Raw genomic sequence first — 26,586 nt, 5'->3', positions numbered from 1 at the left:
CATAATTCTTTACTGTTAGCAGAAATTTGGTTTATCATATTAATTCACAATCGTGCATGAATAGCTCTTGTTATATTTAACAGGTATTTATTACTTCAGGAACATGTTTTGCTTCTCTTCATTAAAAAAAAAAAATTCCAACCTGATAAATTCTTGATCTTTAACCTCACCTCTTATACTTTAAAAGGTCTACCATGAATCTGCTGAACAAACCAAGGATTACAGTGTTCCTACCAGTGGGTCAAATGAGGCCTTAAGGAGAGGGAGGTACATATCTCTCTTCCCTGGCTGGCTGACGTGCAATGGCAGACTGACAAGGGAGAAGGTATAGGTAAGGCTAATCAGATCATAGGTCCCTGCTGCTGAACCTAAGAAAGATACAGGAAAAGGGACAAAGAAAACCTGCACTCTGCTTTAACAATATACCCCTTCCCCCCCCCACCCCCGCCTTGTTTCAAGTCTCTCTAATCCTGTAAGACCCTTCATGCAACCTCAATTACACTACCCCATTCCTTGCACTGTCTCTTCCCTCCAATCTCCTCAGCAGCTGAAAGTCTCATCGACTGACTTCACACTGTTCCCATCACGTAGTTGCACCCCAGTGCAGGAGACATTCTTCCAACTCTTATTTCAAAACTCTGACAACACTTGTTTGCTGTTCAGCTCTGTCATCGCATTTCTCCATATAAAAACAAGACTCAGTCTGAGAAGGTCATGAAACTCCACACTCCCTTGTCAGATGACCACTCACTCTAACCTTGGAGACTAGCTAGAACTCCTAGCCAAAGTCGGAACCTTAGAGTACTTTTCTTTGGAACAAGCAATTTACTTCTCTGACCTTGCCTTTTCCTTATAAAACATAAATCAAGATCTAGAGAACAAGTAGCTGACCCTCTTCAAAAGGGAATGTTTTACCTCCTGGAGAGTACTCTGGACCAGAACCACAAGAACCCAAGAAATCAATCCTCACAATTTCCACCAAATTTGTATACTCCTACACTTTTAATACATAAAAATTTTGCTCTGGGATGACTTTTCTGATATCCAAACACTCTGCACAATAGTCCTATCCAAAAGGCATCCTAGCCCACACAGACAGGACATGATACTGACACACAGAGATGTGGACAGTACTCTCATGCAGCTGGAAGAACCAGTGATAGCAGTGGCTCTGTTTTCTACAGCATCCAAGGAGCAGTAACAAACATGGAGAAAAGGATATATTTGAGGGAACAGGTTTGCAGATCCCCCCAGACCACTCAGTGTGATGGCTATGGCATCATCTTCTCCTCTACTCAGGGATGTAGCAGAGCAGAGCACACTTGGAGGTGCAGTAGGCAAAGCACTTGAAGCAAGGCCTCCTGCATCTTTGTTGATTGATCTAACCTCTACAATATTTCTAAAGTACATCCTCCACCATAGACTAAGTTATGTTGGAGTTAGGAGCTATGACTTAGCTTTGTTGGCAAAAAAAGAAACAGTTTGATGCCTTCCACTATAGACACCCTAGGTCCAGTACACAATTACCCTTACAAAATGGAACTGAAGTGGAATAAACCACTTTGGAAGGAAAAATGCCACAGTGGAATACAACCACTCAAATGCTGCACAATCTCCTTCAGATTGCTGAAGCCTGCTGCACAGACCTTGCTTCTTTCACATCTCTCTGCTCCTGTTTAAACTTTCACTCCAAGCGTATTTGCGCAGGTCTGACAACTGGGACAACCTCCACAGGTCTCTATACTTCTCTCAGTTGGAAACTTAAATCTTTTCTTTCTTATCCCTATTTTCTCACTCCTCTGTGCTATTAGCTAACAAGTAGCACTGCCATTTGATTGCTTTTGGTAGCTCCAGGCAGTGTTTTTCAACAAAGATCTTATGAAAGAACATGCACATGATGAACATATGGTGCGCTATAGAACTAACCAGCTGAGAACAGCTAAATTATATGTGATGGTTATGTGTATTATGTTCTATTTATAAACAATTTTAATTGCATTGATTTATCCTTGTGTGAAGGACAATCATAAGTGAAGGTGGATGAATGGATGTGAAGATGAGCATGTATGAAGGAAATAAGCCTTCTGAACTTGTACAAATACTTACCTTTTAACATAATTGTAGTGACATTGAAGCAAAACCAACATACTATGTAACTGTTATATATTTCACAGTGCTACAAAATGAAAGACAGTTTTCAAGCGTGCATACCAACTTGTCAAAGCAGGGTAAAAAAGGAGGAACTGTGAGTGTAGGCACTTTCCTACTTTGGCTTTGTACCCAAATTATTTCTATCAGCTGCTGAAATACATTGAGAATACAACTTTTAGTGCAGAAGGCAAGAAAAAAAATATGTATTAGGAGGGAGGGCTAAGAAGCAAACCACTGCCCAGAACTGACTGCAAGTGGGATCAGCATATCTGATCTCTTTCCAGAATTCCATCTTCCTCTCTAGTTCCACAGATTTTGATTTAAAGTTATATGTAATGCATGAAAATAATTCTCACGAGAAAAGTCATTAATTCTCACATTAATATTTTAAATCAGTTTGGGACATTTTGTATATATGCATAATGAGGTTATGCCACTGATTCCATAAATTGCATACTTTAAGAAGCAAATTGATAAATGCATTCTATTATGATGGATGGATTCTAAAATTCCTGAAGAATTTTCTCAGACCTTTTATATGCTATTAATTTCAACTGACCTTAAGACATTTCTTTTACAAATCCTTCCCAATTTAAGACATTTCCATTTTTCATAGGAAGAGGCTAATAACAACAAATGAGAAATATTAATGCAAAAACCTATAGTCTCCCACAGAGGCCAGAAAAAAGAAGACCAGAAATATCTTGCAATATTTTCTGTCAAGTGTTTTTAAAGAATGAAGCTACACTCATTATCCACAAATTCTTCCATTCAGTGAAACATTACCTACTGGATCCAGGATACAAAAAGGATAGAAACTAAACTGAAATCTGAAAACAATCTGTTAAGAATCGTGACATCTTTCCTTTGTCCATAACAAAACAAAACCATACCAACAAAAAACTGATTATCAGCATCCTAAGGACAGAACAACCACCTTGCATTTTAGGTGAAATTTATGTATTTTATGCCTTCTTCTTCTTTCCTGAAGGGCTCATTCAAAACAAGGAGGAAGAACAGTTTTCCTTCTGTTTAAAACCTATAATGGACATTTGATTGGTGTTATTAACAAAAAAAATAATAATAATTTAAAAAAGATACCACACATTACTGAACATTTTTGTTGTTCTCTCTTCAGTCCTCCAGACACTTATTTTACCCAGCACAAAACTTTAATCACAGCCTGCCATCTTTCTATCAATATTCCATGTCACTATGTTATACTTAAATTATCTCCACTGGAGACTCAAAATGATAGACTGCTGCCGCTGATGGTTTTCACTTTAGTTCGTAATGTAAGGTGGGTGCAGGAATGGGACTGACATCAAATGCAGGAAGTTAAGTAATTTACAAGGGAAGAAGGAAGGAGTCTTGTTGCAAGAATTTACTACTTGGTAGAGTTCTTACATTTACTGTACAGTTTATTTTTACTATATTAACTAATCTGTAATGTAAAATTTTACTACCTGCTTTCAGGGCTATTTATCTTTTTAAGAAGGAACAGATTAATGGTCCTCTGCCCCTACCTCCACTGAAAAATCTATTATAAATAATCTATTCCAAGAGTAAAATATTTAACTTTGATAGATGAGGAGAAATCAACCAGGGGATTTCTTATTAAGAAGTCCACATAAAGCCAGCTTCTCAAACATAGTTTATCATTCACCTTATTCATAAGCTGATAAAGCACCTTCAAGTTTGGTACTAACTCTGATAACTCAGTCTGCATCCTGCTTGCCTTTGGCTCCTGCAATAACAGCAAAGCCCCACTATGTCATTAAATAGTTGGGCTAGGATTTTTTTACTAGACTGGAATTGCTTGAATAAGGTGGTTTTTTTCTTAACTACTTAATGCCAAATCAGATTTGAAGGAAAGGCATGAATTAGGCCTTGATTTTGGAAACCACACACTCAGAATCTATGTATTCGTCTAAGCTCTGCTCAAACAGAACCTAAATGCTTTCATGAGCTTCAACCCCACAAAGGACTGAACTTCTAGTGAAACTTTCAGTGAATTAATCTGAAACTGAAGCAATTCAGCAGCTTTCAAAGTCACAACCAGTTCTAATCTAAGAAAATAGATTGTTTCCAAAAGCATACCATAGGAAGAAAGCACAGCATTTGCATTGAGGCCACATTCTCAGCTGCCACAAATCCACACTGCTGCAATAGCAGCAATGTCTATTTATACCAAGAAAAGAATGCACTCCTATTGCAAGAAATTAGAATTATGAGCCTGATCACTCAGCTTTTATTGCAGAGGACTGCAAATGCTAGGAAGCATATAGAAGGTACCTACATTTCTCCTTTCAATTTTATTTAGCTCTGTTCTCCAATATGAAATTCAAGAGTTTAAGACTTATTCCTGGGTCTGAAAGGTTTTGACTTTCAGAATCAAGTGCATTTAAGAATGTGAATCACCATGTGCACTACTGACTGAGCAGGAATTAAGCATACATGACGATGAAAAACAACCAGACAAAGAAACGCCCTTCTAGAAGAGCTATAATTGGGAGAGATGGTATTTGGCCATCATGTGGGGATGGACCTTGAAATTCAACCTTTGTAACCAGGAAGACACACCTGGAAAAAAATGAGAGTTTTGGCCAAATACTGATGCCAATAGCAGTGTGCTTACAGGCTTCCTCTGAAATATCCGAGGGCATGATATGACCTGCTCTAACTGCAGGGTCAAATAAGGTCATCAGTCAAATCCTGTTCTGGCTCCAAAAGCAAGAGAAAGGGAAGGGTCTGTTGTTCTTCCCTGGTTGGACTCCATTAGCTACAACAAACTGCACTGCTGATGAAAGTACTTTGTAAATTGATGAGCCCTGAATATCTTCCCAAACCGGCAGAGTATGTTCTTGGCTGTAAGTATATTAAGTAATGAACACTTCAAAATGCTAGTGGGATAACTGTCCCAACTGCATGCAAGACAGAACTACCCTACATATTCATACTCTTGCTAAACAGGTAGTGATACTTCATTTATTTTCTTCTTGTTTAAGTATCATAACACTTCTGTGTAATTGGCCGGTGAGGACTTCGTACAAAGTATAGGAAGAGGAAACCAGTATGACCAATGCCAAGTCATGTTAGACATTCACCACTCACTAAATGGGATCTTCTCCGCATTCACAAGTAAAGACTTGATGGGGTGCTTGGTGCCATGGGTTAGTTGTTTAGGTGGGTTGGATGTGATGATCTTGAGGGTCTCTTCCAACCTGGTTTATTCTATTATTATTATTCTAAGTATCACAGATTAACTAACAAACAAAAAAAGATTAATATGAGCTTCAAAATCTTAACAAAATTAATGTAATTCAATGAAATAGAAAGAGATGAAAAAACAGGGAAGAGAACAAGGGATTGAAAAAGAGAAGAAAAATAATAAAAAGGAAATATCAGCACACCAAAGCAGAAAAACAACACAGAATTACTTATTTTCGATGAAGCAAGAGTTTGCAGCAGAGAGGACTGCTGTGACACTAATGAGTTTCAGCAGTGTTAAACTCTAGCTTTGCAGGCATGACTGATCAGCACCAGAACGCAAGAAAAAGCGCCACTGCCAGAAAAAAAGCTTACGGAATAAGAAAACATCCTCACAAAACTCACAATAACCACTTAGAGAAGCTGTGAACTTTCAGCACATTTTCTTTTTAAGCAAGGGCAATACTTTGTTTTTAGAGGGGGAAACTCAGCTTCCCTCTCTGATGATTTTTGCTATGCTAAGTATAAAATGAATGGAAGACAAAGAGCCTGGAGGGAAGGTGGGAGGTGGGCAAGCTTTTTCATGAATGAGTGGCAAAATCCTCTGTCCCCTTGTCATTGCTAATGCAGCACACTAACTACTGAAGTTCATTCATTAGCTTCAAAAAAGCCCTAGCCTGGACAGAACCTGAATTAATATGGACAGAGAGTTACTAAAGGTTGTGTGGCCATGTACTTTGCTTTTTCTAAAGCTTTATGAGGCACTGGAAACTGGCCCCACATCTGACCTGCTTTTCATTTGTAATTTTTTTTTTCCAGCTCTAGTTTCAATGCTAAGATTAGATTTTAAAAGAACAAAGCTTTCCTCTCCTTCTTATAAAATAATAGTTATGTGCCACATAGTTCCTCCACCTTCCAATTACAAAAGAAAAAAAAGAGATCAATATTTGTGACCTAGTGTCCCTAAGCAAGCAAAATGCCAAGTGAAAAAAGACAATTGCTAAGCTTGTAATTCTTGTGCCCTTCTTCACTCCTTACTGTCTCATATAGAAGCCAAATAGTTATTTTAAAAAGTTCAGGGCACAACAAATAGCAAACATAGGTTGGTGCAATACTAACTCTTTGCTAGAGCTTAAAATGCCAAAGCAAATTTGTGCTATGTCCCTTTCCTCCGGATCACTGCTGGACCTAGAAGAAAGACTCTCGTCACATCCCTCCCCTTCTGCAAAAATCTCCCTCCACATCTTCAGTCAGCAGATGGTTCCTCAGAAATTACAAAGTCCTCCTGTCCTTGCAGCAAGCATTCATTTTTTATCACTGCAGACTTAGAAGGATCTTTGCTGCTGTACAAAAGATGTGGTGGGTTCCATCAATGAAATTATCTTCTACCTTGTGGAGGACATGGATAAAAACAATAGTGGGAGGTCTGTTGTAGGGTGTGGGTTTTATATTATTCTCACTTGGTGAAAGAAGCAGACTGCATTCTTTTCATTCCTCCATTTTTCACTGCTTGTGAAATGTGCATTTTATCCATCAATGGGTATAAATATTAATACTGCCAGTGATGAAAGATACAAGTTATAGGTTGGGAACCACGAGCTGTATCTTGGCATGAGACAAGTCTATCAAAGGACCTCCACTTGCACATAGAACCAGAATCATGCTGAAGATGAAATCACAAAATCAGTCAGGGTTGGAAGGAACCACAAGGATCATCTAGTTCCAACCCCCCTGCCGTAGGCAGGGACACCTCACACTAGATCAGCCATTATGCTGCATACATATTATTACAAACTCTGATCTGCACTTCTAAGAAAGAGTTTCAGTTTTCACCTCCTGTGGGCATTACTTAATTTTTCTGCATCCAGAAACATAAGGAACAACAAAGATTGTCCCCTTTCCCCATGACCCAGTTAATCTAGGCTAATCCATATCCAGGAAACAAAATAAAGTTTCTTGAGAGATAATTTAAATGTACTAAGAGCTTTCAAGATACAATACTCTGTCAAGACACTGCAGACATTCAAATATATTGCAAGTGATTGCAAAGGCAATATGATGAGGATCTGCACTGTAGTCATGCAGTCTGAGGTATCTTGAAAAATAATCTGCTGTGTTTTAAAGGTGAGAATAGGTTTTCTGTGAATAAGTGCTTTTTTTGGTATTCCTACCAACCACCTTCACCTCCTCCCTGATACAGAGAGAAGGTACACAAACACAGGCATGGCAAGAGAATAAAGTTGAAAAACGAAAGAAAGAAGACAATTTACAAAGTGGAAATAAAACAGGTGGAAGGAATCATAGAATGACAGAATGGTTTGGGTTGGATGGGACCTTTAAAGGTCATTTAGTCCAACCACCTTGCTGTGAGCAGGGGCATCTTGAGCTAGATCAGGTTGTTCAGAGCCCCATCCAACCTGACCTTTCCAGGGAGGGTGCATCTACCACTTCTCCGGGCAACCTGTTCCAGTGTTTCATCACCCTCATTGTAAGCAGTATTTCCCTTAAATCTAGTCTAAATATGCTCTCTTTAATTTAAAGCTATCCACTAAACAGTCCAGCCATCAAGCCCATATCTCTCCAAACAATAGAGGGATGCTGGGGGTACAATGTCAAAGGTCTTAAAGAAGTCTACATAGGTGATTTGCTCACTGCTGTAGTCACTCCATCACAGAAGGCCACTAGATTGGTCAAGCAGGACTTGCCCTTCATGCAGCCATTCTGGCTGTCTCAAATCACCTCCCTGTCCTCTATGTGCTTTAGCATACCTTCTAGGAGGATCTGTTCCACTGTCTTCCCAGGCACAGAGGTGAGGCTGACAGGTTGGTAGTTCCAAGGATCCTCCTTTCCACCATTTTAAAAAATGGCTGTAATGTTTACCTTTTTCCAGTCATCAGGAACTTCACCTGACTGCCATGAGTTTTCCAATGTAGTGGCTGGTAACTACATCAGCCAAGAGAGACAGAAAAGGTGGTAAAGAAACCACAATAAAGGAAAGACCAAGAGCAAAGCTAGAAAGCCTCCTGCCTAAGAATGCTAACTTCAAGACAGACCAATTAAAGAAGAACAGCAAACAAGAATGCACACAAACATTTAAAGCAGAGGAAGAAAAACTGGAGTAAGAAAAGCTGCATAAAGTTTTTCACGGTATTTGAATTCACCATTGTGAAAATTAAGTTCCCAAACCTATTTTAAAAGGGGGTGTATCTCCCAAATAAGGCTGGGCTAAAAGAGCAAACCAAAAAAAATTACCTGTAACTTATTAACTAACATACTTACCAGTTTGCTTATTATTCACCTCTCTTTTTTATTCCTCAATATTTTTGGCATGTAAACTTCCCTCACTACAATAACAGCAAAACAAAGTATTGGTGAGACCTTGCCAATTTTTCCCTCCCCCACAGATATCTATTTAAAATGCTATTTCTGTTCTCAAGTTCCTCTGTTCTTGCTACCATTTACAGCTGAAGTGATGATAGAATAGAATAAACCAGGTTGGAAGAGACCTTTGAGACCATCACGTCCAACCTATTATCCAACACCACCTAATCAACTAAACCATGCAACCAAGCATTCTAATCAAGTCTCCTCCTAAACACCGCCAATGATGGTGACTCCACCACCTCCTCAGGCAGCCCATTCCAATGGGCAGTCACTCTCTGTGTAGAATTTCTTCCTAACCTCCAGCCTAAACCTCCCCTGGCACAGCTTGAGACTGTGTCCTCTTGTTCTGGTGCTGGTTGCCTGGAAGAAGAGACCAACCTCCTCCTGTCTACAACCTCCCCTCAGGTAGTTGTCAAGAGCAAGAAGGTCAACCCTGAGCCTCCTCCTCTCCAGGCTAAGCAACCCCTGCTCCCTCAGCCTCTCCTCAAAGGGCTTGTGTTACAAACCCCTCACCAACTTTGTTGCCCTTCTCTGGGCACGTTCCAGCAAGTCAACATCCTTCAATTCATGATATCATAACCTTACAACAGCAAAGTAAGTGCTATGACATAGGTTGCACTCTTCATGCTGGTGAAGACTATTAAGAAAACACAAGCCTTTAAGAAACAATAATCCTGTTTTTGTGACAGTATTCCTCATGCAGACTGCAGAGTATGGTATCTGAAAGAAAGTAAATGTATTGTTCACAACACAAAGAAGCGATTGTTCCAGTAAAGCATGTGATCATCCCCATGTGGGTTTGATGAGACTGCAATGCTTTTTCAACATTACTGAAATCAGGTAAGTTTTTGGTGGTGATGGCTGAAGGCTTTTGGGGAACCCATTAGTGTGTTCAAAAGAGACTTTAAAGAACAGCAAACCAAAGTTAGGGCAGAATGCCTTCAGATGTCACCAAAGCCACAAAAACTTCTTCCAGTTCTGTGAATCTGGTAAATAACTTACCACTTTCACTGGCATCAGCTTCTAACAATGTTCCAAGTTTTCATTAAGATAATCACACTAGGCCTAGCTCTGCAGTCCTTTGTTGCAAGGGCAGGCAACACAAGTGATTTCACTGCCATCCAAGGGCACTTTTTCAGGGATATAAGGATCACTTATAAGCAGTAGCTTGAAATTATGAGCAAACAACTCATTTGGGGAAACTATTCCTATACAATAAATTATGTTTTAAAAAGTGAAATCCCGTACAAACAGTAGAGAAATCATGACCAGATAAGGATTATGCATCTGCAAGGACACACAAGCCCTTTTGATGTGTTCTAAGGCCACCTTAAGATCAGTGGCAGTATGAAACATTGTCCCTTCAGTGTGCTAGGCTATTCAGAGCATTCCATATCCAGCTCTGTTCCCAAAAACATTTCTGAAACTTTCTATGTTATAAAGGAGACTCGAGAAATGTGGTATGTAAGCTAACAGGATGAATAGTAAGGGAAGAGCATAACTGTTTTAAGACTGTTTGTCTCAATTTGTAGTGGCAAATTAACCCTTGACAGGGGACCCCCAGGACATTGAGCATCTTATCTGAAGGGAGGGGGCTCAGTGAAAATGACAGTTACAAATGCAGTAAAAACATTGCCTGCATGAGAAAACTACAAGTTGCTGACACAGAATGTATGCATGTATTAGCAGTCTGAGCAATCAGGTTGCAGCCACATTTATTCTATACTAGTCAAGTGACATTTGACTGAAACCCTTAAAAAAAATAAAATCATCACAGACATGCAGCATCTGGTAAAAGACACCTTAGGCTCAGATTTTGTTTCTTCAACAGGTTATCCTAATCACACACAATCCCCTTCACACCTCAGTGAAAAGGGAGCTGTGCAGGTGAGCACACCTTACATCAGGGCAAGACTACTACATGTGGTGGAGTCACCATCACTGGAGATGTTTAGGAGGAGACTGGATGGGGTGCTTGGTGCAATGGTTTAGTTGATTAGATGGTATTGGATGATGGGTTGGACAAGATGATCTCAAAGGTCTCTTCCAACCTGGTTTATTCTACTCCAAGTACTTGTCCTTCTTTACATATTTGCCTTTATTTTGTACAGAGGCACAGCAGAATTCCAACAAGTTGTTAATTTACTAAGGCAGTTACCATTTTTCTAGCTCAGAAGCCAAACTTGGTTTCTGAGGTACTATGAAGGCTTGTAAAGGAAATCTGTTTAAATATAAGACTCAGAAACATTTGAAGTTAATTGCTGAAATAATCATCTTTGAATTAGCATATTTCTGGAAAAATTACATAAGCAGACAAAAGTATTTGTTTCCATGTATTTCAGTGTGTTTGGAAGCAAAGCTAGCTACTAACAAACACCTGTCACAGAATCAAGGAGTGGTAGGCATTGGAAAGGACTTCTGAAAATCATCTAGCCCAACTCTCCTACAGTATCCTTCCTACCCTTTTTCTGAATCAATATTTATTGAGTCAGGCTGCAAAGTTAGGCATGGATAGTGGAAATGTCTTTCTGGAATGACATAATTTAATGTATTGGTAAGACAATTTGTCTTTTGAGTTATGAATTTACTTCAGTGCTGCCACTACCTACACTTCAGACAAAGACTAACTTTTGCTGAGCAATAGTATTGAAATAGCCAAACCCTTTTCAGCAACTTGGTGGGATTTTAAATGGTTCTTATGCCAATAATTTTTATTCACACTTGAATTTCATGCATTCATTTCATTTCTTGTGTCAATATATAGAAGACCTAATTTTCAAAAAAAGGTCGCTTCAAATCCAAAATCCATCAGTTCACCATAGCTACCATATTACATTTTGATTTCTATGTACAGTTAAAAAAAAAAAAAAGAAAGCCATTAAAGATGCTGACTTGGTCTAGTGGACTCCACACACTCCCCTCCCCCCCTGCTTCATCTTCCCAAAGCAGCCTCTGCTCCCTCTACACCATACTCCACCCTGCCTAAACAGCTTCTGCTCCACCACCACCATTTTGATACCAATCCCAGAGCCATGGGCAAGACCCTCAACCAGCCAAGGTACCACATAGAGGAGCTCAGCCCCAAGAAGGAGGCCCAGCCAGCACCTGTGGATGATATTGGAGTAGACATCAATAACCTTCCTACCTAACCGGGGGGCCACCAGGCCCCCCGGCCTTTGTTGTCACCACCACCATCACCCAGTGTGCACCATGGGGGAACTCACCAGTGATGAGAGGAGGATCCTCCAGCCCAGATGGGCTCAGCTTGGGGTCTCTGCCTTTCCTGGGGGGGATTAATAAGGGGAGTGGGTGGGGATGGGCAAGTGGCTGCACCTGGGGTGGGAGGAGACTCAAATAGAGCCCAGGTGCTCTGGGATTTGAGGTGAAGAAAGGAGAAAAGGGACAGATATGGTGGGAAAGGGGAGGTGGAAGGAGGGGATTTTAAAACAACTTTATTTTCCATAAATCTTTCCTAATGCACAACTGCTTTGCCTCCATGCAAAAAGAACAAACCCATCAATGCTTCATAAAATAAAGCACAATGGTGCTAGTACAATGAAATCTTTCCATCATTATCATTTTGCTTGGTGGGAAAGTCTGTGCTTTTCAGATCAAAATAACAAGTTTTAACAAAAAAAACAAAAAGTTCTCCAAGAGTGAATTTTCTCCCTCGGGGAGCCCTGAAAATAACCCAATGTCTGAAATCCAGAATCATAACAATGCTGCTTTCCTTCCCAGCTTGCTTTCATACAGATCATCGTGTAGTTACTGAAACCCAAGCATCCGATCATGACTGCTTTTTCCACTAGCTCTTCACCGTTTGTGAGCAGCAGGTCTGGTGACACATTAGTTACAATTGATACTCTAACATTTCTTTGTTAAGAAATTATCACTAACACAATCTAGGATTTTCCTGGAATGTTCACATAGTGATGTGTTGTCAGTGTCTTGAGGGTTGAAAACCAATGAGGTTGAGAGCCTAAAAACAGGAGACCTTTACTAGTCATTTTACAGAGCCTCCTCTGCTATGTCCTCTTGGTCAGGCACTCTACAGAAAAAATCAAGATGGTCACAACAGAAGATGGGACACAAAGGGTAATAAAATATGTTACAAGAATGTTAGCTGTAAAACAAAGTTCAGAGAAAATGTAGGTCAGTGAATGAATGAGAAGGCAGTCTGATAATAAAAACAGAAGCAAGTGAAGTACCAGATTCTTCTTTTGCTTTTATCTTCAGAGGCAAAACCTGCTTCCAGAGCTCTGTGTATATGTGGCAGGTACAGCCATGCAGACAAACACAGAAGACAAGGGCTGAGGCTTGCTAGGAGCTGACAAAAATCAGCTTGACATCTTGCAGATATTAACTAGCACCTCAGGGCCCAGAAGCCCTCACACTGCTTTCTTATTTGGAGGACTCAGCCCCCTGACCACAGTGCACCCTCAACTTACCGAGTATAAATGGAGTCCCAGTATTGAGTTGGTTTCCATGGAGCAAGTGGCCCGGCAGCTGGATCCTCTACCCTCAGATTGGAACACCATCTAAGGAGCCCTCAGGCCCACTTTAGTGAGGCTTGACGGGGCTCTGGGCAACCTGATCTAGTGGAGGATGCCCTACTGAGTGCAGAGGGGGTTGGACTGGATGACCTTCGTATGGTCTTCCAACCCAGACCATTCTATGTTTCTGTCTCCTGTACTGTGCTCACCCATGAGTTGAGAAAAGCCACCACTAACATAAAGCCAAACATTACTGAACAGAAAATAAATCAAGACAAATACCAAAAGAAAAGTCAATGAAAGAAGAAAGGGTTTACACATTTGCAAAGTTACCAGGCGCTGTATCATTTAGCAATGACAAAGCTCAGTCACTGCACTACTACATCTTACTAGCAGACGTATTTATTCACTTCCCCATTCTTGCTGAACGGCACAGACAGTAGCTCAGTAAAACACCTTTGTGTAATTGTCACCAGTTATTCTTGAACAGTATTATTTCCTAAAAATAATTTCATGATTCCTATCTGGAAATTAGAAAATGCCACTAAAAAGCTCAGTTTTCATGATGAATGGAAGTCACACCATAATCTTCTGAGGCCTGGAAAACAGAACAACCACATTAAATACCCTCAGCTCAAGAAATGTCATCTTTACATCAGCTGGTACAAAAAAATTGTTTCCAGCCTGAGGCAGTTGTGATAAGGGATTTAGAAGCCATCACCATGTGGGCCATGAGATATAAAGGAATGCATCAGTGCATATAAAGTGTTTGCTGCTCGTAATTTCAGAGCTAGTATCCTCACAGCTGAGTATGACTTCAATCATCTGGGAAAAAAAGAGACTAAATGAGTCATTGGAAGGATCTAGTATTTTGTCTAACGCATTTAACACTCCTGTAGCCCAACTCTTGGTAAGAAAATCAAGATCAGACCATTATCCAGCGATGGATGAAGCTATTTGCTCTCTTGGAAATGATGTAGAAAACACAGTCTTGGGGGGAGGTAGGCAAAGATGACATTTCAGTCCTATCTGTGTGCTTCTAAGATGCTGCCAGCAGCTGAAACAGCCCTCAGTGCGACTGAGGTGGGTCACAGGTTACGCAAAATTAACGCAAGCCATCTGGCACTCTCAAGCATGCCTGTGCTGCTGTGTATACAAGGGGGAAAAAGCTTTTGGAAAGCCTTATTCAGCAGCCTTAGCACAGCAGTTCTCTTCTAGCAGACATCAGGCTTTCTAGACAATGTCATATGGAACACAAACATTTCAGGATAAAGATTGATAAGAATCTGTAGATGGCCACAGAGAAGTTTTGGCATTAAAATACTCAATATTTGCAAGTTTATACTTGTAGGTTTGGGTATCTAAGGCTGCTCTTCAGCAGCAGTGTTGGACTTCAAACAGGGCTCTGGGTGGGTGTAGCAGGCTAAAAAGCTCCAGCTGGACTCAGGGATTTCACTTCACTGCAGAATATCTTTACAGTCTTGAGAAATGTTTAAATGCCCAATTGTTCAATTAGTGATGAAGGCAGGTCATTCTGGGGTTTCTTCTGCCTGAGGGTTCAATTCTCCATGACGGGTCTAGCTCTTACATTCTTAATGCATGCAGAAAGGTGAAAGGGAGTCCCATGATCTTTGGTTTCTCCTTATATTTTATTTGGTCTCTGACTTCTATCCCATCAAGATGTATATTTTTCACTTGTGATGCTTTTTCATTGAATATTGTATCCATCACTAATTGCTCAGGCAATCCTCCCCACCCAAATTTTCTGCTCTTATGGCTTTGTATCACTCTTTCCTGGGCTCAGTTCATGACTCTCTATCATTTACTTAACTTAAGGTCATTTATAGGAGAACTTGATGGTTCTTGAAAGAGTGAGATTGTTGAAACTGAATTTTGTCAAGCCCAGCAGTCTTCACTTGGAGTAAAAAGAAGCGAGATGAAGAAATATACATTCTGTGGAAGAACAAGTGTCCCTCAAGTAGACACTCATCTGACTTTCAATGAGCTACATTAAACAAACTTCTCTTAAATGGCTCAAGTGATGAGCTGGAGTTATCTAAGCAAAATTTCTAGCAGTTCAGATATTAGCCATCTGTCTTCACTGAACACATTTTTATTATGTTAGCACTTTTGCACATCTCCTGTTTACTAACAAAAGAGAAAAGATCTGCAAGGTCTACCATGGAAGCAATGGCAATGGTAGTCACACAAAAACACAGTTGATGATTTAATGTATAAACTCTAGAAGTACCATGATGTATACTGGCAACCGGGGGGGAAAAAAAGCCTACAAGATTATTAAACCTGTTATTTATTTGTTCTTCTCTTGAAGGATACTGCCCTCAACAACTGTCAGTCCTCAACAACTGTCAATCCACTGCTCAGAACACGAACTTGGTTTTAAAAGAGACAAAAAAGTGTCAAGTAACCTGTATACTTAACGGGTGGTTAGCTTCCCTTGGGGTGAAATTACTAGATGCTGAACATATTTCCTTTTGTGGCAATGCATATTTTCCTTTTTTTTCTTTTTTCTCCCTGTAGGTGCAAGGCTATTAAAAGCATACGGTTCTTAATCAGATTAACATTCACAGTATCTTAACAACAGATTAAGCTACTTGAGAACAGATGCATCTCGTAGGCTACCGTCAAAAGTGCTGCATTTATTTAAGAAGGAGGACAAAAAGAAAAAAAAAACCACAAATAACCAAACAAACCAAAAAACATCAACACACTCCAGTGAACAAAATAGATTCCCCTGTCCAAAACAAAACCCAAGAACAACAGGGGGAAAGAAATTTAAAAAAGAAAGGGAAAAAAAAATCAACCAAGAGAGAATAAAACCACTATATTCCAAACTTTCCTTCAGAAAATAAGCAAAACAGAAAGGGGGGGGAGGATTAAATTTATTAAATTGATACTTTTAAAATGTTAACCTTCAGTAAAGCTCTCGTAGTCTGAGTTTTCTTCATTAAGTCTTTTCCATTATAAAAGTAGTCAAAAAATAACATTTCCTATAGTTCAAGAGGGGACTGGATGTGGCACTTGGTGCCATGGTTTACTCATGAGGTCTGTGGTGACAGGTTGGACTTGATGATCTTTGAGGTCTCTTCCAACCTTGGTGATTCTGTGATTCTGTGATAGTTGTACTTTATTTTGAAGTTTTATCTTAAATTGAAGGCTTTTGAATTTAGGCTTTTCTATTTAAAACATTTCTTAGAAAAATTATGTCCCATCTGGAGAAAACCTTTAGAAGCTTGTTGGAAGTTATGCTGCACCAGCCTGATCCTCTACCAGTTTCAAAAGCATTCCAAAAAGTGTATCCCTGAGCCAGATGCAAATTTTACCTCTGTCTACAATGCAAACTTAAAACAGTCTTTAAACTTTCTTTAGAGAGCCTTTCTTCAGGCTATGATGTATAAGGAGTAATTTGAGAATCTATATGAGGAACAAAAATAAAAGAGAAACAGTCTCTCAAGCTAATTCCTTAAGAGGGAAGGAAAGAAAAGCAAGCCTCTTAGGCTTTTGCTTACTTTCTTTAATTACTTAAGCTGTAAAGCAAGTGGAGTTAATTACAAAAAGTCCAAAGAACCTTTAAAAAACATCTATAACTACTTTATTAGCATAAATACATAAAAAAATAAAGATGTAGTATCTTAAGGAATTATTTCTGGTAAAACTGCTGGAGATTTTATCCTCCCATCAATATTAAAATAAATTCTTAGCCCTTAATTAGTCAAGATAAACTATTATTAGAATAATGGCATTTGTACATATTGCAAAAACTATCACTGGTTCAGGACTGAATCTTCGCCATCTGGGGGCCTGGCCAACCCTGTGGTGGGGTTTGGCAGGGGAAGAGATTTTTGTTGGGTATATTTTGTGACTTTTAGGGATTTTTGTTATTGTTAGAAGAGTTTTTGTTGTTTTCTATTATTGGTGGTGCTTTTTCATTCTTAAGGGCAAGAAGAGACATTTAGAAGCTTGGCAACACTTCAACAGTCTGTTAGAGAAAAGCTGATGGCAAGCTCTGAAGAGCATGTTAAATACACCAGTACAGCTGCAGTGATATACTTGGGACTTCATGCATTTATGTTCTCCTCACAGGCTGGGAAAAACACTTACCTCAATAACAAAACTTTAAAGCCTGTAGGCTGGTTGCAAAAGAGAATCTAGACAGATACAGGCCCAGGCCTATGTGGCACTGAGGAAGGCAACCCTTGCATATAAAAGCAACGAATTATATTAAAATATTCAATAACACTGACATCTGCTAAGGTAAGTCTGAAGTGGTCAGCTGCTGTTCATAAAAAAGGGTTCCCAAATATAAAGCAGTGCCAAGAAGAGAGTTCAAATTTCAATCTCTCCCTTGAAATAATACTTCCCACAGAATCACAATAAATACCAGAAGTTCAGCATGGAAATTTCTCCCACAAAGAGCAGGAAGAGGGGGAAAAAACCGTGCTGCAAGCTCATTAACACCTATCAAGACACATAAAAATCTGCTGCAATTTCAGATACGGATGTAGAGAAGTCCAGATAGACAACCCAAAGATTATTATAAAGGCATAAATTGAAACAAGCTATAACTGCTAATTCTATCTGATAAATTTTTAGGAGAGAAAAAAAAATCTATACAAATTCCCTAAGTATTTAATTATTAAAGAAAAATTCACTTATTTCTGGGAGCCCAGTAAGTCCACACAGCCTAGAAGCATCAATACATGTTGTTGCATCTTGCATTTTATATTTTAATGAAGTGTATGGTTTTCAAAAAGACATAGAATACATAGAATACATAGAATAAACCAGGTTGGAAGAGACCTTCAAGATCACCGCGTCCAACCCATCAACCAATCCAACACCACCCAAAAAACTAACCCACGGCACCAAGCACCCCATCAAGTCTCCTCCTGAAAATCTCCAATGATGGCGACTCCACCACCTCCCCAGGCAGCCCATTCCAATGTGCAATCACTCTTTCTGTATAGAACTTTTTCCTAACATCCAGCCTGAACCTCCCCTGGTGCAGCCTGAGACTGTGTCCTCTTGTTCTGGTACTGGCTGCCTGGGAGAAGAGACCAACACCCGTCTGTCTACAACCTCCCTTCAGGTAGACAACCCAAAGAAAGTAATTTAGACTCATTTCAGAACTAGGGGTTGGAGTAAATGGAGTATAAATATTAAGAGGAAGGTTAGACAGGGCACAGACACATAGCTTGATCTTCAAAGTTTGTTTCCATTATTTTTCTGTCAGCTCTTCTAAATTACTTTTAGATTTAAGAAGCAAAATAAATATTTCTGTATTCAAAAGTATAAGCAAACAAATCTAAAGATCTAGAACTCTCTCCTTACCAACATAAAATAATGAGGGCAACAAGTTTATTAATTACACATGCTTGGTAAAAAAAAAAAACAAAAAAAGAGGAAGTGGCACTAATTTGATGAATTGCATGTTATTAAGACACAAACTGCAATTATTTCCTATGAAATCTTATTCCAGTATAAATATACTTGTGCAAGGCAAAGTCAGCTATAGTAGAGGATTCCATTACAACAGCAGAGCAATATTTGCTAACCATATTTCAAGGAACAGCCTAAAAGCTGAGGGCAATCTAGAGCCCCCTTCACACGGAAAGGGAAGGAAATATAAATGCTAGCATTTGTTTGGAGAATAAAAATAATTTTAAAAACCCTTCTGCGTTAGGATTCAGTTCTTAAAATATCTCCATTGTTGTCTTGGCTTCTATTTGCTTTCCACAACCCCCAAAAATAGCATTCTTTCAAAACTGTTATATAAAGAGTCACTAATTGTCAAAGACAGAATACTGGTAAGATATCCTTTGGCTCTGCTCAGAGTTGGGATCTGGAGAGATGCACACCAGCCACAAGCGTGCTTTCTTTTCTTTGGCTGTACCACCACAGCGCCACAGCAGTCCTACACACTAGAGGACACAGCAATTTTTTCTTTTACCTGAATCCATTGGCAGCCTGCTTGCAAACCTGCTGAATTCATCCATGAACAAAGATCTTAACAATAACACTTACGGGATTTCCAACTCCAAGTTCCAAAACATTCCCTAACAAATGTATGCACCTTAATGCTACATTAACAACCATTTTTTAGCTTTCAAATTTTTCCATGATATCATCCTTACCTATGCAGTTTATCCTCCAGCACTTCCATGTACTTCTCAGCATTTTCTTTCACACTGGTCACTGCAAAATAAAAGTTGGGCAATGCTATAACTATACAGTTCTGTATTTTATTTTTTTTAAACCAACTCATCTCTTACCCACAGATTTGACATATATCAGTTAAAAATTAGAATTCCATTAGCCCTGTCCACAGTCAAGTTACATTGTGGCTGTCTCCATTCTATTTTCTTGAAAGACTATTGTATCAGTATTACATTAATTTATCTAGTAATGCGTTTACCTCTAGGTCATGCCAGAAAACCACTGAGACTAACATGGGCATGGTTTGCTGGTGTTTCCTCCTGACACACCAAACTCCCCACATAAATCAAAAGAACCCATTTCCACACAAAGTAAGAAGGAAAACTTGCACATTTAAGTCCTGGTGGTTATCTTCAAAAGAATCACAGAAACATTTGGGTTGGAAGAGACCTTTGGCATCATCAAGTCCAACCAATAACCCTACTCTACAAGGTTCATCCCTAAACCATATTGCCAAGCACCACATCCAAATGACCTTTAAACACATCCTGGGCTGGTGACTCAACCACCTCCCTGGACAGCTCATTCCAATGCCTGACCACTCTTTCTGTGAAAAAAAAAAAGGTGTCAGAAGCAAGCAAGCTTAACTGACCCCATGCACAAGGGTCCTTTAAAATGCTATGAGTCTTGTATCAAACTTCTAAGAGAACTGAAAACTTTATAGAATTGAGAGAACTACCACTCAAGATTGTTATGAGGTTTGGCGGGTGTGGGGGTGCATTTTTATGTTTTGGTATGTTTTGTTTCTTCTTAAACTTGGGACCTAGATATTGCCTCAGGAGAGTCCCTACAACTTCTTCACTCATAAGAAACTCCAATAAACTATTTACCATAACACCCAACAATAATGCAATTATTTTGGAAGACCCTTGGTACTACATCATGAGCACAAATTGGGGAAAAGGCAAATCCCCTCCAGGAAAAATGACAGTTTTGGAGGATAATAATTTTCACACTATGGCAACTGTTTTACTCATTCTCTAATAGCTGGTTGCCAATTCCAGGTTTAGCATCACAGAATCACAGAACATTAGGGTTTGGAAGGTGTCCTGGAAGAGGCATTAACAAGCCAGCTAAGCTTGTTTGGCCACTGCCCTTTCTTCTCCCTCCCTGTTGCAGGGTCCAGGTTTGAGGTCAAGGAGCCAATAGGCAGGTGCCATTAAGGCTGCCTGGAGGGGGTGGAAGCTGGACCCCAAGCCTCACGTTTCAGAGAGGCAACTGCACGAGTAAGAGGCTATAAGAGAAGGCATGTGCAGTTTTGCCTGCCATACAACATCTTGAACTGATGGGTGGGATTTGAATAGCTAATGTGCCATTGGGCTGTTCAGTTTTCAAAAGGGGAATTAACAGGGGAAGATTTCAGAGCCCACAGCTCTCTCTCTCTCTTATCTCTTTCATCCTCTCCCACTCTGTTCGTTAATGGGATATGAGGCCGTGACAAGCACCTACTTCATGCTCCTGTCTTCAGGGCAATTAGCTTCTTCTGTCCTAGCAGCATAGTGTTCTGATCTCCACCACAACAGTGTGTCTCCCTCTCTTCTTACTTCCTCTAATTTTGGACACTGCCTTTTGGATTACTCCTGCCCTTTGGATTACAAATACGAACTCAGAGCATCGCTTCGTTCAGCAAAGGTTTCGGTAGTTTACAGCTCAGTGGTTCATGAGTAACTTAGGCTAATTTACCTGGTTATTTCTAAGGTCTATAGCTTGTTTGCCTGTTTGCCTGTTGGTTGGCTCTGTTGTGAACCTGAGGAGGTCTGTCTTGCCACCTGGGACGGCATTGCTGTTTGGTTTGTGCTTATAAGAAGTTTCCAGTTTCTTCCTCTGTATTTCAACTTCTGATTTTCCTAGACTGTTATTCCACTCTTTATTAGCATCCTATTGTGTGTAATTAACCTATCATTGACTGGGCAAATGTACCTGGATCAAATTAACTTAAAAAAAAAAAAATTATATCTAATAAATCATAGTCATATTTTGTCATATTTCCAGCTTATCAATTTGATCAAAAACTATATCAGAAGGGGCCTCAAAAGATCATCTAGTCCAACCCCCTTGCCAGAGCAGGATCACTTAGAGTAGGTCACACAGGAACACATCCAGGCAGGTCACAAATATCTCCAGAGAAGACGACTCCACAACCTCTTTGGGCAGCCCATTCTAGTGTTTTGCCATCCTCACAGTGAAAAAGTTTTTCCTTATGTTCAGAAAGACTGTTAATCACTGTGTCACTTTTAAGCCCTTTATGTGTTGTACATCAACTAAATATAACTGTTACATGAAGATGCTGTTTTTATAAATGAATCACTGTTTTTATGGGCAAAGCTTGCTATGTGGATAAAGTACCTTGTAAATTTACCCATCCATCTCTTCATATCTTCTTTACAATACAGTAGAGCACAGTATAAGCACAGCTTAGACATATGAAGCATTTCACATATTTCTCACTTCCCCCTTTTATTTTATTTTTCTTCCTTCACAAAGCAGATTGTCACACACTAAACCCTAATCTGAAAACTCTGTTACCCAAATGAGCTGTGCTAAAGCAGCGTTCACACACACACACACAGAGGAGTTTACTAGATGAAACCACTTCGATAATACCATTAGCAGTAAGCATCAGGGTCAGTGTAACATCAACTGTCTGCAGAAGGTGGCGTTCCCCCCCTCAGACAGCAGTCACACATCACTGAAGCAGTCCTCCATTGCAATAGCAAATATAAGATACCTTTTGTAGAGCTGGTTTAGTTTTGGGGGGGTTTATTTTATGAGAAAGTTTAGCAAAAAAAAAAAAAATCCCAACCTACTAAGAACAAAACAAACCAACACACACCCCCAAACACAACCTCATAACTGAAACCAAAAAACAAACCCCACCATAACCCTAATACTCTGGAAAGCACCATACTTTTGTCCTTAATCTCTTTAATTCAGGTTCACTGTCAGAACAGGTTCTGCAACACATCTTGAGCCAGTAGGATTCTGGAAGACTATATTGTACACAGAGAACCGTATTCATTTATACATTCACAGACCCATCTTACCATTAGAAGAGCACTGGTGAATGTTATGCAAAAGGTTCTACAAAAATTTTTGCCATGGCACTGGAGACTAAATAAGTTTCTTTAGCTTGCAGCGGTTCTGTAACAACTGCAAGGCTTAGTAGAAGTTCTCAGTTTGCATACCATGCTTTTATTAGTATGCTTCCTGTGGAACTGTGGAGACTGTAAGGCTGCAACTCCTCCTACAGCTTTATATAAACGACCATCACTTTTTCCAAACTCCCTATCCATCAATCCCCAAAGCACTAACCTGAAATTCAGCACATGCTTTGACAGCAGATAGTTTAAAAGTGTATGGCTGCTGTACTTCTTCTCTTGCCATTGGTGTAATATCCTTCGTGAGCTGTTACAAATCAGGGACTTATTCTTTGAGATAATGAACTCAGCACACATTATTAGTTTTTGGAGAAGGATGAGAAGCAGTAAAGAATCTGTCTCACACTCACTTTGTTTCTAACTGATATAGCAAATTCTGTGTTAAGTGAAAGATAAACCTTGCTTTCAATTTCTCCTTCTGTGATTCTCACTTTTTAATTGGCTATGATTGGATAGAGTAATTCACACTTTCACAGTTCAGTCCTGCCCCTACATGCAATTTTACAATGCCCTTGAAGCACACAGCTTAATATATCAGCATTATTCAATGACAAAAAGTAATGGACAAGAATACACCACTAGGAAAAAGTAGGTCAGTAAAAACCTAATACTCATTTGGAAATCACCTCACATCACTAAACCCTACTCTCTCCTGTCAAATGTTTTAACTACATTAAAAGAAATGTAAACTTTGCTGATGAAAGAGAAAGCTCCCCAGACTAGCTTTGTCTCTTTGCTTTTCTCTGCATGTAATTGGAAGAGCTATGACCTGGAGATTTTGCTGGAAGGAAAACACTGCTTAAAAATCCAATGCAGGTTACTTCCCTTGTAACAAACAGCAAGCAGCACTGCAACAAATACAGAAATACTTTCAGCCTTTTCTATCATCCATTTGAAACAGAAGACAAGCAATGAATCAGTAGATTTTTTGTTCTACTTTAATGAATCTGTTCACCGTCATTTCAAGGAAAAAAAACAACAAAAAAGTAAACAGGAAGCTGTGATACCTTCAATCTAGCTAAATACTAGATGACTAGAGGAAAAAAACAACAATTTATGAGATTCTTTTCTGCATAAATATAACAAATGGTTTATTTTTACATTCAAGTGAATGGGACTGTTTTTTTCATTGGTTCTCTAGGGATTTACATGCTCAGCTCATACTGGCCTTGAGGGGAGTTATTAAAATAAAGCAGTATAAATACAGAAGATCAGACACCAGGGTATTTGCTAAGATTAAAAATAAGACTTTCCTTGTGAAGCTTTAGTTGAAGATAAGTGATTTGGCATTTCTTTGTCTTATGTATTTTTTCTTCCCATTAGAGCAGCAAAGTCTTGGAATCAGTCTTGATCAGACAGAGTTGAGGGGCAGCTGTGAGCCCCTGTGGTGGCCTTTAGTTGTCACAGGGTGTAAATCTGCCATTTCAAAAGCAACACAAATATTTTCCAATAATTAGCTTACATAGTGTTCTTTTAAAACAACATAATGGTTTATTTCATGTGAAAGCAGCTCCACTGAGGTAGTGCTATTTCTATTACTTACAAATATTACTTGAACCTGCACATGAAAGCATATAATCTTTTTTAATCTTCTGTCCTGCACCTCACAAACTGAATTTACAAAGACCTAAGGCCTATAACAGATGCTTTGGATTCTATGATCAATATTTTAAAACACTTTCTAAAACTGAGTATCTGACTGCAGACACCTTGAACCCAGTGTCCACATGAAAGCTCCAGATGTGAATGCCTGGCACCTCAGAAAAGTTTCTTAAATTATATTAGGTGCCTAATAAAATTGGTAGCCAGCACCACAGCAGTTTTTAAATGCTAGCCTGTAGGTCTACAGTTCTCTGCCAGACAAGTGATCTGTACCTTGAGTCACAGAGATACAAAGTTAATTTTTGCCTTCCAGTCTATTAAATAAAAAGAAAATTAATTATTATTTTTTTGTGAGTGGAGAGCGAGACAGAAAGTGACACACACTTTTACACAAAATTAAAGGCTGGAAGAGCCACAATAGCTGCTAGCAGATCTATACACAGCATGAAAAGAACTGCCAGATATTACCTGCCTGCATGACAAACTTACACAATTAGCCTCTCCAATCCACAAGCATCGTATTCCTTCTCAAATAGATTTTTTAGTCAGCTACAGAAAAACTTCCACAGGCTTCAATGAAATTTTTGTCCCATTTAAGAATCTAGGATGAGATTTAGCTCTTAGGAACGATATAAAAATAGAAATGACTGCATGGACATGCATTTATCCACCTGGGGTAAAGTCTGAGGGCAGAATTAAGTGTGAATAAGGTTGACAGGTTCCTTGTTCAGTCACTATTCTATTTTTTAAATGTAAAAATTATTCTTAATGCTAAGAGAAAGCAAAAGCAGGACAAGGTTAGTTTGAAATATCTGATGTTGTCTGTTGTGTCAGACGTGCTGCATTAACGTGTGAAGTTGAGGCCTCAAAAATAACAGAATGGCTTCAATGTATTTAAAGGTTAACTTGAAAAGGCAGTCAAACTTCAGGGACAACATCTCAGCTGCTCAGCTACATGTCAAGATGATTTATCAAGTCCCAGTAACAAGATTTTGGATTACAGAATGGCAGGGAATTTTGCATCTTTTTGACAGAGAGGGGAAAAACCCAAAGAACAAGCTCTGCATAAAGAACAACAGCCTCTTTCCAGCGCATCATTCCTAGGCAACTCAAGTAGAAAGAACAGAAAAATCTAGGATTAAAGAGTGGAAAACAGGCAGCTTGATACACATGCACGTGCACTCTGAAAAAGCTAACATTTTGGGTTAAGTCAATCAACCAAATCCTGTGCTGGTTCACTGACTGTCTTCCAGTAACAAAGTTAGTAGTGAGATATGTAGTTACTGTCTGCCTCTTTCAGCCACCAGTGATGAAGTAGCCAAAAGTTGTCTAAATGGACTGGCTATTCCATGAATCAGAAAACCACATAAGGGTGAACCAGAAAGACAAGAATTGTTACCAAACATCTATGAAATTAAAGCCTCATGTTTAAAGACATAAACCAATTATACTTGATTGACTTGAAGATACTAACTGCCTAATTGGAGATGATTCCATAACTCAGCCACAAGGATTTGTCATCCTTCTGAAAACAGCTGACCTGAAGAACAGGATGGTCTCCTGCCACACAAATACAAAGCTGGGCTTTGCCGTGACATGCCACCAGCAGGTAGTTCAAGCACAGAAGTTCTTGAGGGACTGAGTTGTGTAAATGCAACAGGGTTGCATTACGCAAGGCTGTGTAGTGCTTCTCATTCCCTTTAGATATAAGACTCTGCAACAACTGCTGGCTGATTTGGTAATTGATCTTATCATAATCCCATCCCACAAGAGCACAGGGAGCTTCCAGGGATCTATCGTCAAATGCCACCCCACTGTTTTCACAGCTCTCAGAGGGATGCAGTATGTTGCCTCTTGTCCATATGGAGACTTCCACCATCAGATTCAGTTGCCTCTCCAGCACGAGACAGTGAACTGCTCTTCAGACATCAGAAACAAAGATTCTAGCTTGAGTATTACTATCTTAAAATACTTTGCTCACTCTAATATTTAAAATCTTATCATATACTGCCACTTCATACCCCCAACCTTTGTAAAAATATGGTAAGTCTTAAAAATACATCAAGAGTAATAAAGAAATAACAAAATTGTCAAAACACAAGAGAGCATAGCATTTTGCCACTTATGCTGCACTGAAACAGGAAAAGAAGAAAAGTACAGAGTGAACTATTCATCTTCCTCAGGAACTTCCCTTTGAGGTTGTTGATACAGAAGGTCTACTGTTAGCTTTCTCTCAAACACATGGGTACATCCTGAACAGGAAGACGCATACAGTCTAACCTCTAGACATGCTGGGAGTGGGTGGGTACTGCAATACCCAAGACAAACAACTTCCTCTCTTTAGGAGACCC

The 26,586-nt window shown here is 39.4% G+C and overlaps 1 protein-coding gene across 1 annotated transcript in view; it reads right to left on the bottom strand.

The window, feature by feature from the left end:
• The window catches only part of DISC1 (DISC1 scaffold protein), a 208,017-nt gene that overhangs the window by 33,402 nt on the left and 148,029 nt on the right, over positions 1-26,586 (bottom strand). Inside the window, exon 9 of the mRNA XM_054162257.1 lies at positions 19,394-19,454. Coding sequence (XP_054018232.1) covers positions 19,394-19,454 — 61 coding nt within the window. The remainder of the gene's footprint in view (positions 1-19,393; positions 19,455-26,586) is intronic.

The sequence above is a fragment of the Dryobates pubescens genome, chromosome 6 (genome assembly GCF_014839835.1).
Source record: "Dryobates pubescens isolate bDryPub1 chromosome 6, bDryPub1.pri, whole genome shotgun sequence".
Taxonomy (NCBI): Eukaryota; Metazoa; Chordata; class Aves; order Piciformes; family Picidae; genus Dryobates; species Dryobates pubescens.
Note: the sequence above shows the minus strand (reverse complement) of the source record. Positions and strands in the feature narration are given on the sequence as shown.